This window comes from Argiope bruennichi, chromosome 7 (genome assembly GCF_947563725.1).
Source record: "Argiope bruennichi chromosome 7, qqArgBrue1.1, whole genome shotgun sequence".
NCBI lineage: Eukaryota > Metazoa > Arthropoda > Arachnida > Araneae > Araneidae > Argiope > Argiope bruennichi.
The window spans coordinates 40794689-40812740 of NC_079157.1; the positions used below are offsets into that span (position 1 = coordinate 40794689).

General features: G+C 29.9%; 1 protein-coding gene across 1 annotated transcript; it reads left to right on the forward strand.

Annotated features, from left to right (window-relative positions):
* The first annotated feature begins 8040 nt into the window (after nucleotides 1-8040).
* Nucleotides 8041-12582, forward strand: LOC129976550 (uncharacterized). The gene is made up of 2 exons (XM_056090176.1): nucleotides 8041-8159; nucleotides 11270-12582. The coding sequence occupies exons 1-2, from the start codon at nucleotides 8043-8045 to the stop codon at nucleotides 12497-12499; spliced, it is 1347 nt and encodes a 448-aa protein (XP_055946151.1). The 5' UTR covers nucleotides 8041-8042; the 3' UTR covers nucleotides 12500-12582.
* The last annotated feature ends 5470 nt before the right edge of the window (nucleotides 12583-18052 follow it).

Here is an 18052-nt window from a genome sequence, read left to right on the forward strand (position 1 = left end):
TAAGCCCCAGAGCGTGATGAATTGAAACCCCTTATGTACAGACACTGAAAAGATAAAGAAAGAATTGAAGGAAGCATCCTCAACTGTATCACTAAGAAAACGTCTCTTTTCATTCTTAGATCCTTTATTCGATTCTAGTGGACAGATTCCAAGCAAAAAATGGCGAACAAGCGGTTTGACAATTCACAGAAGTGTGAGTAGTGGCAGAAAGTGCTTCAATGGCAAATAATTCTGTACATAAATATTTTATACTTTCTATTAAAATGCAGATAAATGATATTATTATGATGACTTGCTGATAATTTGAATATGAGCACCAAGTTTCAGAAGTAAGAAAAATGTTTTTCAGGCGAGTACAAAATAAATATCATTGACAGTAGTGTCACCAAATCTCTCTCGTATATTCTCAAATAAAATGCTCTTATTATTATTTATTTATTGCATTTATCAAGAAATAATTACTAATTAGCCTATTGGGTCCAACAATCAATTCCCAATATTGGTTAATATACAAAAACAGAATACCTAAAGTGATGCCTTTTTTTTTTTTTTTTTCATCTTAAAAATAAAATCTTACAAAAATACACCACAATTGCAATCACAAAATCGCACAAAATATGCATGCCTTTAAGGCATGGAGTTTTTGAGTTGTCAGGTTTACATTCTTTAAAAATTACAGTTCTGCAGTCGGTCAATTTGATCACGAAATTGATTATAAATTTGAACCAATGGTATTTACAAGGTGATTCAAATTAAAGTATCCCTGTTTGGGACGCCCTGGCGAGAGAACCAGTCTATGTAAGGTCCACATATTTATAGGATACATATTTCAGGAAATGGGAAATTGATTTGTGCAATAAAAAAAATTACATCAAACAAAGGCCGCTAGGTGAAATATGGCTCTGCGATCGGTTTAAGGTAATGAATATGAAATATGACATCAACAATAAAGAACAGAATACGAGGTAAAAATGTAATAAACTTTATAACTTTCGTTACTACAGAAATTAATAGTAAAGAATGAAAGACAGCAAAAACCGTAAACAAAATCTTCACATATGGTTTCCAGTGTACCTCCATTTTTTCAGGGCTAACATGTTACACCGTATTATAACATGTTTCGCTGTGGCTTGTAACAGGTCGGGTTCTATATTGCGCATTTGAAAGAGGATCTGGTTCTTCATATCAGACAGAATGCCTATATTTTCTTGAAAAATTTATCTTTTAATTAACCCAAAGCTGAATATCACAAGTGGTTAGGTCAGGTGAACATGGCGGTGCATCTTGTAGGAAATGAACGACTAATAATGTGATCCTCAGTAAAATGACGTCGCAACAGTTGTTGAATCAACATGCTACGTGAGGTCTATCGTCATTTTGTTCGAATAATGTTGTACTTAGACATCCATACTGCTGAAGTTCTGGAATAACAAAAGTTTGCAACATATCCCGATAACGTGCTGCGGTCACAGAACATGTTGTTGGTCTCTACGGAGTGACTTCTTCAAAGAAAAATGGTGCAATCAAAAGGGTCGTAGTAAAGCTGCTGATAAAAGCAGTAACATGCGGTAAATGCAAGGCCATTTATTGAACCTGGTGAGGATTCACAGTGGACAGATTCGGTAGTTGTGGGTGGTCACTGTTCCACACATGTGAAAGTGAACCTCGATGGTCCATAGCATGTTCCACGGCCAATTCTGTTTCACATCCATCCGTGCCAAGGAAGTTAAAGCGAATGTTATAGGCTGGTTTTAACTCTTGCAAGGGATGGATCTTATTCGGAGATGCTTCGAGTGCCAACCGCAGGCACCTCCAGACTGTAGTGTATGGTTGTTCCATTTGTTTTGATACGGCGCAAGCACCAGATGCCCCTACTGTGTTCGAATTGGCTTGCCCAACAATAGAAGTTGTGACGTGCCTGAGGTATCCGTTTACATCCACGGCCTGTTTTAACAGCAACGCTGTCTGTTTCCTCGAAACATTTGACCATTCGCCACAAAAACTAGCTGTTATCGGACTCGTACGCAAAGAATTCTGCCCACGGTGTAAGCGAAGTGCTTTGGCAGCGTCATTGCTGTTTTGGTAAAATAACTTTAATAGCAACGCACGCTCCGGCAAAGAAGGAAACATCGTCGGGGCTTAAGAATGTTAGAAACATGTACAGAGATACTTTAATTTGAATCACCCTTTCAGATACTTAATAGATACCAGTAGAATAGTTCAGATTTAACTTCGACATTTTAGATGTCAAATCTGTCTGCATCTATAGCCTTTGCATTTCGTAGTTGCTTCATTAACTTCTAATCTTACAGCCAAGAAGACCGATTTCCTCTGAATGGTTTTCATCCAAAATATGATAGAAATCTGCATATTTGGGGTAAATATAGTACGAAATTTCATTCGTCTAGTTCCAAGTTTTTTGTGTCATCATGTTCATAGACAAAGTGACATACTTCCAAAAAGTCCGAACACAGCCCATTCTAAATATTCGGTCAACCCCTTTCCTGGATAAATGAATTTAAAAGTCTAGGATTCTGTTTAGATGCAAAATTATTCTTTAATAGTCGTATTAAAAAAGCTCTCACCAAAGCTACGATAGCGAGTGTTAAACTCAGCAGCTCAATTGCTCCATGCAGTGCTCTCGATTAGATTCAAGCTCCTCCTCTACAAAGCAATCTTAAGACCAGTAATAATCTGTGGTTCTCAAATCTGGTTAACCACATCTGTCTAAAACATTAAGAAGTTGCAAGTTTCCCAAAATATACATATGATGAAGATTTTTGAGGACTTCTGGTTCATTAGAAAGATGGTACTTTATGATGACCTCCTAATCGTGCCTGTTTCGGAATTTGTCAGAAGAGCATCAATTAAGTTCTACGAAAAATTACCCCAGATTCACACCGAGTTACTACAATTGCCAGGATATGATCTTGCTGTGACCTGCACTAGGAAAACATTTATATGAATTCCCCGTCTGAAAATAGACCTAGAATTTCTAACATCGTTGCCAATCTCTAGGATTAAAGTTCTTTTAAATTTTCATGTGCCATCCTTAGTTGAGATGAGCTACATTCGTAAATTTTTTTTTTCGAAAATACTAAAGGGGCCGCAGGTGGCCTGATGGTAAGGTCACGGCTTTAGAATCGGAGTATTTCTGATTCGAGACCAGATTTCACCAAAGAACCATCCAGTAAGCGAGCTGGTGCACGCTAAATCCACTGGGGCCAGATGTCCTCCTGCTGGCGTGACGCTGTGTGGAAGCTTGGAGAAAGGGGCATCATACCCGTCATCCAACCGCGCTTCAAAATCACAAGGTTCGTCCCAAAATAGAATTAGTGTTGCTTTAAAACGTTATGTTAACAAAACTAAACTTAACAAAAATTCGAAAATAATTAACCATAATAGTTAATTAAATCAATCTCCACTAGTAAGGCATGTGCAAAGTAAATCCATTAATGTTCTTTTTCCCCCATAAATAATTAAAATATTTGTTCTTTATTAACAATTTGTTCACAATAAATAAATAAACAAAATTTCATGACTTTAGACTTTCATGCACTCGTCTAAACTAGTTTAATTAATGTCAAGCTTTCGCTTAATCTTGCAAATTATAACATTTATTCCTAAGTATGACGTGCCGGCGTTCCTGGCATAGGGATAGCGTGTCTTCCCGGTGATCAGTGCTAAAGTCGTAAGTGAGTGGTAAAGTCGTACTCTTGGTCCTAGATGGAGCTACTAAAACAAGAGACGCACCCTATCGTTTAAATCTCTGTCTTCGTAACAGCGGGCTTGTCCACAAGCAAATGCCATAGGAAACTACACAACAAGTAGGATGTGGAAATGCTCGTTGTCACACCGCAGAGCTCCGAAACATCATGTCGTTGCTCGTTTACCCCACTTATGAAAATATGCTTTTCGAAATCAGATCACTCTGAAATGTGGAAGTTTCTCGAGTTGCTTTTCTAATGGTTAAAATAATTTCTCTTTGAATACTTCTTATGCGAGAAAATAATCTACAAGGAATGTTGCTTCAAAATTTTCTTTCATATTCTCAAATTAAGATCTTATTCCGTCCTCTCCCTCGAATAAAATTGTTTACTCTTTGTAAAACCGAAAATGTATTGGCGAACAATAATCACGGGATATGTGCTTTTGGTGACAATCTAGCATTTTTACTGAATATTTTGGCATTTTTTTCGAACTGATTGTAATCAAAATTTGACATGAATCTACAATTGCAGTTACAAGATAGAATAAAATATTTTATTGATTTAAATCTCTATGGTTATGATACTGCTTTTACATACATGTGTAAGTGCATATCAACGGAAGATCAGCTCTTTTACAGACTGATAAATAATAATTTAGATGCTACAACTTCGTATCAATATTTTTTCCTGAAAAATCCTTCGTTTCAAGCTTTTGAGCTCACTTCCATTTAGGCAGTCAGGCAGACTGACTTTTTCTTCCTTAGTTTTTTTTCAAAATTCAGTAGACATCTGCAAAATGTCTAATGGGAAAGCCAAAGTGTTTTCATATATTTAGACACATTATTTAATGATAATTTTCGGCTGGAAATATATGTGTAATTGTAATTGTAAAGAAAATAAATGCTTGCTCCCTTTCACTCTCTATACATATGACTATCTATGTCGCAAATGAAAGTCCTAGTTGTGAAGTAATTGTGTGTATGTACATTAATTATGTAATACTTAGAAATATCTATATTTGTACCAATGATTCTTTAGCAAATTATGTGTAAGTCCCAGGAAACTTATTCACAATGCCATAATAGCAAAGCTATGCTTTCAGGGTTATGTTTCAAAAAGTCGTAATTTTATTAACATCAATTCTGTATGGGTAGATTTTAGAAGCATCGGTATCAGTAATATTACCTTTTGAAAGCCTTGCAAATTAAAAATGTATTTTGTGTCAAATGTGCTATATTTGATAGAGAAAACTCACTCATAAAAATCATTTGGTTTAACTTCTACATTCTTTGAAACTCCATAACATTTATTTTGGTCAGATGTCCAAGCCCAAGCGTCGGACTAATTCTAAATTTCTGAATAGCACCAACTTCTCGCACCCACACTGTATCGAATTTCAAGCCAACTATCTTCAGGAGTATCATCACAATTAAATGAAAGCCTTCTCATTTAATATTAATTTCAAAATAATATATTTGCAGTGTTGTAAACAGAATGGTAATGGTATCTTGTTAAATTTAGTTTAACAACTAAAAATAATAAAGTACATTCACTTGTTTATCATTACGAACAATTCTATTAATATTTGAGAATTATTATGAAACCAAATGAAGTTATTAGTATTCTTCTAAATCTTAACAATGTAGGATGAATTAACTTCTTCCTAAAAATTTTGAATTTGTTCTTTTTATTTCTTTTAGCATCAAAGCCAATCATATATGTACCTTAGGAAAGTGTGGCTTGAAATTAAGCACAAGGATGCAAATATAGTAAAAAATGACGATGAAGTTAAAAAACAAAATATATAAATGAGTTAGTTAGACATGCATAAATTTTATTTCCTAATCATTATTTTTGCCATACTATGAGAGATTTATTTCCTCTGTGTTCCAATTTTATTTTGAGCATTAATAAATATTTTAGATTTAAATCTTGTTGATATTTAGCAATATTTTTTAGATGATTTTAAAATATTTTTAACTAATATCTATTTTTAAAGATTTTTATTAACAAATTTGACTAGATATTCCACAACAAAATGAGACAGCATAAATAAATTTTTTACCGTTTCTGATGTCCTGTCATCTTTTCTACTTTTGAAATTTAGGATCATAATGCTTTATTCAGTGTTTTAGTATTAAATGGGATGAAAATCCATTTAAGTGCTTAAAGAAATAAATAACTAGTTTTCATCTTAACATTTTTTCGAATGTTTTTTTTTTAATACTCGCGATTTGAATAATCTTCTTTTAAATAAATTTATATTAAAATATTTCTGTTTATGGAGATTTGGTGGCAATTTTCTCAAAATTATAATGATAATTTATGCTTTTATTGTCTTGATTCATAGAAATAGGGAAATTTCAGTGTTGAATGTTTAGCTCAATTTGTTAAAGCCAGTTACCACCTGTTTGGTAAAAAAAAACGGTCTGATTTTCTAATGGCTACATAAAACTGACTGGATAGCAGAACAACATCTTCCGTTTGATGTGAAAAACTCCATTAATTTATTCAATTTATCCATGCCTCAAGCTGCAGTTCATGTTTGATGGTCAATAGAACTGACTAGAAAAGGATTGATTTTCTTCTTTCTACACGTATTGACGAATTTTTATATTCGAACTGATAAGCGAGTCTCTAAGGTCCACAGGGCTTAGGAAACTGTTTCCCAGACTGTTATCATAAATCTATTACCATCACATAAGAAATATATTTATAAGCAGACTTCCCTACTATATTTTCTAAGAAAAAAAAGAATGGTCTTTATTGTACAGTTTACATCCATAGATACTACGTAAAAATTGTTAGCGTCAACCTGATAATGATAAAAGATGCGAGGCATTAAGTGTGAAGAATGTTATCTCAATTCTCTTTTATAAACATGGCCAGCGACTTAACGTCTCTTTGTTACTACTTAAGATACCTTGCATTGAATTATATATTTTTCGAAAGATTATTACTTTCTGTAGAAAATAACCAGGAACATTCTTCAAGAGCTAAAGAATTTTCTTGACCAATCATTCACACCATATCTGATGAAACATCTTTCAGTCAATAGATTAAGCAATATCATACAGAAGACGACCAATCTTCTGGAGATTTCTTATGCTAGTCAGATCTTTGAATGGATGAAGTAAACATAAAAGAGCTGTATCTCAAACCGAATAGAATGTAAGATTCGGAGTCTCTTGCAGTAGACTTTTCTTTCACAGTAAGTTCCAGTTTCTTATTATACCCACGAAATATATTGATTAACTAGTTATCGGTAATCATTAAACTATCGTCAATTTCAGTGAAAATTTGCATTCTTTTATCATCTTAATTTATTAGGAAATTTATAATCTTAATTTATGTGGATTTTTTTTAATGAGTTATCAAATTCAATATGCATATTTAAAGCATACATTCATGATATTTATTTTGAATATTAATCCCTTACTTCTCTACGAATTTAAAACCATTTTGTTTTGTTTTGTTCTGAGGTTTATCACAAACATCTTTTCCTTATTAATTTAGAAATAGGATTGAGCATATAATGAAAGACACGTTACCTAGAAAATAGTTACTTAAATCTGTAAGAAACATGCTTCATGAATTAATGAAAAAGCATAAGAAATATTTTAAATCTGCAATGAAGTTCACATGAGAAGATAAAATTATAAAAAATGCGAGTGAGAAAACAAAATTAATCTAAGGGTGGAAAGGGGGAGCGGCAAATTTTTAAAAGGTTAAACACATATTAAAATTAAGTTTGAAATGAATGCGAATATATTGAATTAATGTAGCTTTTCCTGTAAACAATGCAGATATTGTAATAAAGTTTTCTTTTCATTTAATGGAAAAATGATTTTCAAATTACTAGAAAGTATGCCATAATAAAGAATTATTTTATTTAGGGGGAAGCAGTCAATCTTCTCAAATTACTTTTCCTGTTTTACGAATAAGATATTCACCGAATTACATATTTTTTTTTTCAAATAATACAATTATTTTTGCAGAAAACATAAAACATTTATTACAAGAATATCTGCATTAATTTTTTTTTAAAGTTGTATTAAATTTGATATATACACATTTGTGTATATATCGAATGCATATATTACATATTTGTAGAAATATGGATTTAACAATTAAAAAAAAAATATCATAAGATTATATCAGCAAAATAATATAAAAATGTTTTGTAAATTACCATTTAAAAAATTTAAAAATTTCAGAAGTGCTTCTTATAAGAATTCTGTGTTAATAAAACAACACAGCTTTTTGTTTTAGTATTATTTTATTTAAAATTTCGTTGATTTCTCTATTTCCTTATTTTATAGATTTTCAACTATGCATCATATATTAATATTATCTTCATTTTTGTTGATTTCGTCCACCGCATATGGTTTTACATGTCCCCAAAATGAAGGTTTCACTTTCCATGGAGATGTATCAACTGCATGCCAAGTAAGATATTTTCTTGGTTTAGCATTTTAAAATATTTATTGTACATTTATCAAGAGTTTCTTTCTGATAAGTTCAGATCAGATAGTTTGGTTTTATTAATGGATTTTTATTAAAACATCTAATAAAATCTAATAAAGAATACGTAATAAATGAAGAATTTTATTTTCTTATCTGATATACTTTCGAAATAACGTACGTTTTCATCACAAAATCAAACAAATCAAATATGCTTTATAGATCACATGATAGACTCGAAATTTTTATGCATATCTGCAATTAAATTATTATAATCACATTTTAAATATTCTGTGAATTAAATAAATTTGCAAAGTCCGGTGAATGCTATTTTCTAGAATTCACGTTCAGTTTTAAAAAATATTTCAAAACTAATTTTTAATAACTTTTGTGCTGAACAAAATTAATGATATCTAACACAAGTGATATGCAACATTACTGATAATAATCATAATGAAATAAATAAATCATGCTATTGTGCTTGCGTTGTATTTTTTTGACACTTGACGGTTGTTTGCAGTTTTATTCATGTATGATTTCGATCTTCTTAATTCATCATTTTTTGTTGTTCCCTTTTTACGTGTGCTTTAATCTGCTTTGTGGCTATTGTTTCATGTGTTTTTAACTTACGCATTCTCTAAATGGAGTAAGTCTCTATAGTAAGTTTATTTCAAATAAATAAATAATCAGAACCATCTGTGTTCTTTAGTTATATATATAGTTATATATATTAGGCATATTTAGTTATATATTTAGTTATGCGAGACCACTTCTCCAAACGTCTTGCCATTAATGTCGCCCTTTCAAGTCTCAGTACAAACACTATATATATATGTAAGATATTTTAAACTCTTAATTTAATCCAAATTAATTTCCACTTCATTCTAAAATATTCTCTTATTTCTTGATCCAATTCCACTTTCGGTCTAATTAATTCCTTTGTAAAAATAATGCGCCATCAGTACTACGTTTCAAATGAGAGTGATACTTCGGTACCTTTGAAAAGGTGTCAAAGGTCATTCCTTCGGCGCGTGGCCGGAAATCCAATGTTATATAAGGCAAGTCATCATCTGTTTGTCCCCTTTTATCGCTCTTCTTAATTCTGTGTGCGCCGCGCTGTGTTTTCTTGTATATAATCATGCATGCCACTCGGAATAGAATAAAACGAAATTAAAAATGCCAAGTCCCTTCACTGTTTCGAACCTGCATTCTACTTACACAAAATTAATTACTGATATCTATCCGAAAAGCCAGTCTTAGAGCTATCCAAAACATATTTACTTTTATCTCTACGTTAATTAGAAGTCAAGATATAAATATTAATTCGTAATGATTGGTAAATCGGAAGTGTACATTTAAATAACCGGAAGTGAAGATTTAAAGGGCCAAAAATATGTTAAAAATTTGTATAAACACAAATTTAGTTTTAAATACGGAGCATTTTTTTTTTTTTTTTTGCACTGCAAAATAAAAAATGAGAGTTTTAACAGTGTTTTGTAGAAATTTGTATCTAAAGATGTCGTTGTTGAGCTCCGAACCTTCAGATTAGGGGCATTTATGTCAGTATTACATTTTAATGAAGGTTTTATAGGATTACTGAATGTTCTTAAGGTAATTGGAGTGTATCTTAGTTCAAATGCAGTTACAGCATTTGCTGAGCTCGAAAAATGAATGTAGGAAGAAATTCACTGCCAAAGACAAAAATTGACACAAAAAAAATGACTAAAAAAGGAAAATTATTAAAGTTTGAGGAGAAAGAAGATATAACCTATAAATGTGGTGAATTTTAAGCATTTACAAACATAATTTATTATTAAAACATGTTAGCGAATACTTTAAATACATTTTTCTCAAAATTGATTTTTACTTATTTTTAGCTCACTTCAAATGAAATAACTCAAAATATAATTATCACATTACTATGAAATTTAGTGAACTTAGTCTTTATGCTATTTTCTAGGGAATGAACTAAAAATGTCTGGATGTAGTGTATATACATATATTAATTTATTAGCCTATTGTTTAGACAATAAAGTTATAAATTTACTGAAAATTTCATGATAAATTCTTCGACAGGTTCTGAAATTTTTATTTTTTACTATAACCATACGATTGTAGTTCATTCCCTAGAGAAAACTATGTAATTTATTTCACTATAAGTTTTGTTCGGATGAAAGTAATAGTTTTTGGTTTAGTCAGTTTGAAATTTTTAAAGAATTTGCTTAAATTTATGCTATTAAATGCCAATTTTCAAAAAGTTTTAATGTTTATTTCAAATATTGGCAACTTATTACTAATTTTGAATAATTTTAAACCTAGAAATATGGTTAAAGTATGTCTATACCATGTTTTTCTAAAAAAAGTTTTCCGAACGTGTTCAGATACCTTAAATGTTTTAAATAAAAGAGATTGGTGATGTATCTAAAAAAAAAAAAAAAAAAAAAAAAAAAAAAAAAAAAAAAAACTTTTTATTTAAAGACAGCTAAAGAATTTTATCTGTATAAAGATCCTCCTTCTCATATTGTCTCAAATTTCCGTAGCCATTGCAGGAGATCGCAATGGCTACGGAACTATGAAATAACATGTTAATTTAACTATGAAATAACATGTTAATTTAACAAAATAATATCACCAATCGTGCTTTTATATGATCTCATCGATTATGAGAGCTTTTATTTTCCCAATTGCCGTTGAAGCAAATTAATAAGAGTACAGTCACTATTAAAAAAAGAAAATGAAGTATAAAACTGCAAAACATGGTCTCAATTATTTAAGGAGATTCAGTCAATTATTAGCCTTCTAATTTGTATAATTAAACCATTTTATCATAGACCAAAAATATTATTATATAAGGATATTATATTATTATGCAGTTAGACATATGTCACAAAGGCACTTATTACTCTGCTAGAAAATCTATAGCTTTCTTAATTAGTAACAATTTTTTTTTCTTCATATTGTTTTTTGTAAACAAATTAATCAAAAAAAAATGTTGCATAAAAATTCAAACATAAACTCTTACGGTAAGGAATTTAATCCATTAAAAACCTTTTTCATTGTAAATTTAAAATAATTTCCATATGATTTCGTTTTAGGTGTACTTTATGTGTTACAAAGGACAAAAGACAAGCCTTCGCTGTCAAAACGGATTCGCATTTGATGATTACACTTCTCGTTGCTCTGACGCTTCCGAGTTTATATGCAGTAATGACAGGCAGCTCACCAGAAGCAAGAGCTCAGATGTCATGATTCATTCCATATCAAAGGTTAAAGCAAAAGATAGCGCGATGGATTTAATTAACGTTTTAATAACCGATGTGAAACATACATTGAAAGAAGTATCTCCTTCTATTTATAATTCCCTTGTAGAAAACTCTGTAAACATTCTGAAATCAATAAAAGATGATATTCTACCAATCTTGAAACACACTTTCATCCCTAAAACACAAAATGCTTACACTTACGCAAAGGATCTTAAAGATAGGATAATCAAAAACTTCTACCAATCTTGGGGACTTTCGAACTCGACTTATGTTCATCTTGTGTCTTTTTCGGATATTTTTTCCGATGTCTCAAATGATTTGAAAAATGTTACTCAACTTGGAAGATACTTTTCATCAAGAGTGTTGGCGGCAAGAACAAAGCGAAGTATTGTGCTAGCCAGATCATTATTTGATACAATTGCAACTGTTGTACAGCCAGTCTTAAAGATGATTTTCAAATCTGTAGTAACAGCAGTTGGTGGGGATGATCCGTTCATGAAGGACTACGCTTTACCAATGTTTTTTGAGATATTAGATGATTCACAGAGCACTTTACAAATAAGGGAAATCCTCTGGAAAGCTAACAATATATTTTCTCCTATTTCTAATCAAATATTTCGGGGACGTCGGTATAAAGATGCCAGAGGTGTTACCTACATGATAGCGACACCGGAACTGACCAGGGCCATATTCAAATTCTACACTGAAGTAGAGCCAATCTGCAAAGATATTGTCAAGAGACATCTTCAGATGATTCTGGTCAGGTCAGCTCAGAATTTACCTGTTATAACAGATACACTTCAGCGTCTAAGCGTTTATGCTAGAAAAGAAGCCAGGGAACTGAAACATGACCTTTTATTATTCTTTGACAAGCACTCAGAATATTTCTTGACCAATGATAAATCCTTTAGAAACGTCAGGAACTTTGTTGAGATGTCGAATGATTGGATACATATAAAGATGAATCTAATCAAAGTTTTCAAGGCTTATTTACGCCACTCTCCGAACTCCATTGTGAAATTCGTCATGAATTGGGACTCTGTTCTAAAAAGACGGCCTTAATTACGCTATGCTGTATATCATTTTAACGGGAAAGATGTGTATATTTTTATTAATATATGCAATATATTGCGTTTCAAAGTGAAAAATATAGATGCTTTTTTTAATATGGTGTTTCTGAAAATCATGCTAGTAGTTTTTATTTTAATTCGATTTATCTACTTATTCTGTGTTAAATATATTGTAATATAGTCTCAAACATGTTTATTTTATTATTAAACCTTCCTTTGCATTTCATGAAATTTTAATTCTATCAAGTATTATATGTTTCTCAAAAAATATAATTCTTGAAATGAAGTAAACATAAAAATTGAATATATAATTAGTGTGCTTTAGTGCGCCTGAATCTAGTTTTAAAGAACTTTAGATATAGGTTCCAACCCAAATATTCCTAAATTATTTCATAAGTAATAGAAGATGAATTAGATTTGTTATAAATGAAAAATTATTTAAACATTTAAAATATTTTTTTTATTAATTTATTAAATTGTGTGCATCTGCATTTGAAATGTTTTACACATTTTTAATTTAAAAAAAAAAATTGTTCCAGAATTTTCTATCAAGTGATTTCATTTGTTAGGAAACATATTTTAATCGGTTACTGATTAACAGATAATTAAGTTTTGACAATATTAATATAATGCATTACAGGAAATACAAGCAAAAATAATTCCAAACATCTGGCACATTAAAAATTTAATGAAAAACTATTTAAAAAGTTCCTTACTTGCATACGCGAGCCAAGTTAAGTTAAATAAAGTTATTTTTAAATGTCTGACTTCTTATGTTTAAGGATTGAAAAAATATTTTTAAGAGTTTCACTAAATTGCATTTATTTTGCAAATTTTATCAAATTGTAAAAAAAAAAATAATAATTTTACTGAAGCGTGAAAAAAATTACAGCCTTTTCTTTTACATTATTCTGTATATTGTTCGCTTTGTTAGTTTCAAAAATATTTTAAATGTTTCTTGCTTAAATTTTTTTTCTCTGCTCACATCATTTTCAACAATAATCAACCCTGCTTTTTGACGAATATATGTGTTCTTTAAATCATAATCGCTGAATTAATCTTTATTTAAGATGAAAATGAGAAATTGAATTAGATATTTGCAATGACAACTTTATAATCAAGGTGTTCAGATCTAATGAGATATAAATTATAATGCAAAGGATATTTGAAGTATCTTTTTATCAAGGACATAATAATTTTGCTTATAATGAATTTATACTCTTCAGATTATTTTTTTAGCAATGTTGATTGCAAATATCTAGTTTAGATGTATTAAAAATTAATAAATAGCGCAATTAAAAAAAACAATAAAAAAACTTTATCATTCATCAACGAATGAAAGAATTCATGAAATGTTCCGAAATTTATAAATGATATTCTTCTATATATGAGTTCGTGTGAAGCAACGTGTGAATAACATAATAAAAAATAGTGAGTAGAGAGATTGCAGCCCTACCCTGCGCCTGCACTTTTTCTCACCCCCACCCCGTAAACGACATTCAATCATCATTGTGCATAAAATAGTGTAATCGAAATTAAAATATATTTCTGATTAAAAATGCTGCATTGTAAAATTTTATAAAGGTTTAAGTAATAATTGCATATTTTTATAAGTTTCAATGAAGATTTAAAAAGAAACTAGTGGATAATGTAAAGATTTAAAAGCAATTACTAAAGAAAGGGATGCTATTTGTAAGATAAAAAATTTTTCTGGATCCAACTTATATTAACTAGGTATTTGCATGTCCTAAAATCACAAGCTCCAAAAAATTTTCAAATTTCTTTATTATAAGCAGTAAATGCATCTAAGGTTGAAAAAAAAGACTTACATTTGTTTCTAAGGTAGTTAGAAGCAAATTATTGGTAAAGTTATAAACCAGAGTGAATTTTTTGAAACTGTAACTAACAAAGGGTGGACACGTATTGAAATATCGAGTTCGAGATGAGATTTAAAATAATTGTAGTATATCTTTAGGATGTTCACTCATTAAAATATTAAAGAGTGATAGCCAACGAATTTCTAGAAAATGGCCCTCAAACTTACAGGGTAGCTTATATATTAGTAATGCTTCGTAATTACTGCGCGTTTGAGCAACGCGGGCGTATACTAGCGTTCATGAGACCAACGTTCGGTCCTGGGGTTATGATTTTTTTTTTTTTTTGTACTTGTTCACTTTCAAAATTATTCATAATGAATTTAACAGTTTGCAAATAGTTTTAATTAATATGGTTCTCAAATTGTATGCAAAAATAAATGTTTATTTTCCTAATTCTTGGATTATAATTTAAAGAAGAAGAAGAATTACAAATTTACAAGCGTTTTTTTAATATTCAAAATTAATTCAATATAATCAGCAATTTAAAAAGGATTTAAAATAGTATGCAACTCATTTTTGCATACCAAAATGTATGTTTTTTTTCTTTCTTTTAATACTTGAATTATAATTGGATTTATAATATATAGATATATATATATAAATATATATATATATATATATATATATATATATATATATATATATATATATATATATATATATATATATATATATATATATATATATATATATATATATATAATTATAGAAGAATTAGTTTTAAAATTATACAAATAATTAGTTTAAAATTATATAAATAGATTCTTTTAATTAATATGTTGCTAATTTTTTAATATAAAAAATTTGTTCCATCATACGAAAAAAATTCGGTGAATCCATTCGGTGAATAAAAGAAATAAAATGCTTAATTAAAGCAGAAAAAATATTATCTTTATTTAAAGTAGAAAAATCAAGCAAAAAATAAGCATGATTTAAATCAACCAACTCGGCTATTGGTGTTATGAAAAGGAACCATTATTTTAGAAACCAGTCTGCTTAATTTTCAAAGAGGAATATTCTACAAAAAAATAAATAAATCATGAAATGTTACGCCGACTGAACGCCCAGAAGAAAGAGGTTCTCCAACATTTTTGGAGTATGCCAAGATTCGCCACGAAAAAGAGTGTTCTTACTCTAAGACTCACCATAAGTCATGTCATTCATACTGAGTACCCTTTTTTTAGGAGAAATAAGAAAATAACTCCCTCCATTTATATCTCAACTCAATAGATAACTCCAAATGATAAGACTCTCTGGTCATATTAACGCGTCAGACATCAAATTATTTTCTCTTATCAAATACTGAAATCCACTGAATGCCTTGCAACAGGAAAACTGGAAGCACTTTGAGTTTTTTATGACCAGCTTTAGGACCTCTGATTTTCGAAAAGTATTGAGGTATTTTATTTTGGTAATTTATTTGATAATATTCAAAAACTTTAATTAATGTAATCTCAATTTATTTTTAGAAATTAGTTGTGGTTGCTTCTAATAGAACTTGTCATGGACAAGCCCAGTCAGTTATTTTAAGCTAAGGGTACGTCTCTTGTTTTTCAATAGCGCCATCTAGGGCCAAGAATACGACTTAGCTACATACATGTCACAACCCTTTTTACGGACCGGACTCCGTTCATTAATTTCATTCATTCATCCACAGATGTAATGTAGACCGGAATCAAAGAGCGATCACCCCAGAGCGAGTCCCAGTATTACTCTCCACATGAAGGACTTTGTGACCATGACATATTTATAAGTTCGCCAGCCACCACACGCACGGAGAGTCTTCGGCCGGCGAGGTTCGAATTCGCAACCCAAGGGAAGCGAATCGAACGCCCTACCAACCAGGCTATTCTGGCTCTTAGAAATGAGCTAATATACAATTGAAATAGTGTTAATTAATAAGCATTTGATATTATTTGTTTAAATACTATTCTAAACAAATACTATATTATATTTGAGTATCGGGAAATTGTATAAACTCCTAACATTGGTTTGTCCTTATTAATTTAGTTCAACAAATCAATCCTGGCTGGACAACAAATGCAATGATCTTTGACATATTTAGGTTTTCAATTATCAAATTTTATCATTCTAAAATTAAAACTATACAAAACTAATGATTTTCTTATTAATGCTTAACATTACTGCCGGAGTGCACAGAACAGAAATTTTATCGGTTTTGCTATATATTAGCAGCAAAAATTATACGGAGCGAAGTTTGATTTATAGAATTTTTCTAAATATTCTCTTATTATTAGTTTTGTACAGAACAGTTTTTGAAATATATTTATTTGTACTTATCTAACACTTAGAAATAATCAGCACCGGGATTCATTTCATGCAAATGATGCGCTTTCTAGTTTGTAAATTGAAGTTCCCTGAATGTCACTGCCTATAGCGGCGTGGGCTTTGCTATTCCCATTTTGCCTACATGTTCCGGACAAGATAACTTACATGAATATACATATAGATAGATTTTCTTTTCTCTATGAAAGGAACATTTAAAGGAAGATTAACAGAACGTCAGAATTTGTTACACGAAGGATCAGAATCATTTTGTTGCATTTTGAATTTACGGATTATCTTAAGGGCTAATGTTTTATATAATCCTACAAAATCTCCCTTTTCGAGCACTTACTTCTATTTACAAGATGGCGTACGCATTGCTAAAAATTAACTGACTATTTTGCCTTACTTTGCACTAAAAATAGCAATTAGAATCGGGGGGAGGAAAAGAAAAGTCCTATTTTCTCAATAAAAAAAGAAAATGTTAGTAAAAAATTACATTCCCTTCAAGAAATTCCTAAAATACTGAATATATAAGATTATAATTTTACCAGAATAATTAAAGTTTATCATTTATGTAGGCACATAATTATTTTTAAAAAATTTATCTAAGCTATAGGAAGTAATTTTCATTTTTAAATTAAAAAAGAAAGTCCACTGCTCAATTAATAAAGAATCATAAAATTGTTCGAATTTTCAGGTAGAATTTTTCATTTATCTATTTATATTCCATGAAACATTGAAACCGAAACTTACATAAATGCACTATTGAGTAGCAAAATAATTTTACTTTATGTTTCACAGAAGGAAATATAAGATTATTAGCAAGGGAAAAAAAGATGTCACAAAATAGAAAATTTCTAATTGTGTCTTGTTATATATAGGAAGCATTACTTCCCCAAAACCGTCTTTGATTAAATAAAATATCCTTTATTTATTTTTTTATTTCAAAGCAAAAATGAGCAAAAATAGCTGATAACAAAAAGAAAAAAATAATACTAAATTTCAAATAAAATAAAAGGTGCAAGTAGCATAAAAATCTTTGCAATAAATCTAAAAACAAAATGTTAAAAATAGTCCATATCAAAAACTCAACAAAAAAAATTTGACATTTTTTATTCAAATCAATGCATTGACGAACTTACAATGAAATGGAAAGATATGATGCATTAAATGCTGATGCTAAATGTTAATGCTGATAAATTCGATAATAACTAAAATCATGCATAATATTTATAAAATTATTAGTTTAAGAAAGTTATCAAGTAAAAAAATCTTAATACAAAAAAAAAATAAAAAAATGAATAGCTGTGCAAATATTTTAAATTCTATGTCCAATTTTAACAGTCATATTAAATTTGGTTTCAGCTTTCTTGATACTT

What these genes read in the sequence shown, in the direction of transcription:
- LOC129976550 (XM_056090176.1), top strand. Translation starts at nt 8,043, where the DNA reads ATGCATCATATATTAATATTATCTTCATTTTTGTTGATTTCGTCCACC. An exon ending in ATGTATCAACTGCATGCCAA is followed by an intron (nt 8,160 to 11,269) that starts GTAAGATATTTT and finishes ATTTCGTTTTAG; the next exon opens with GTGTACTTTATGTGTTACAA.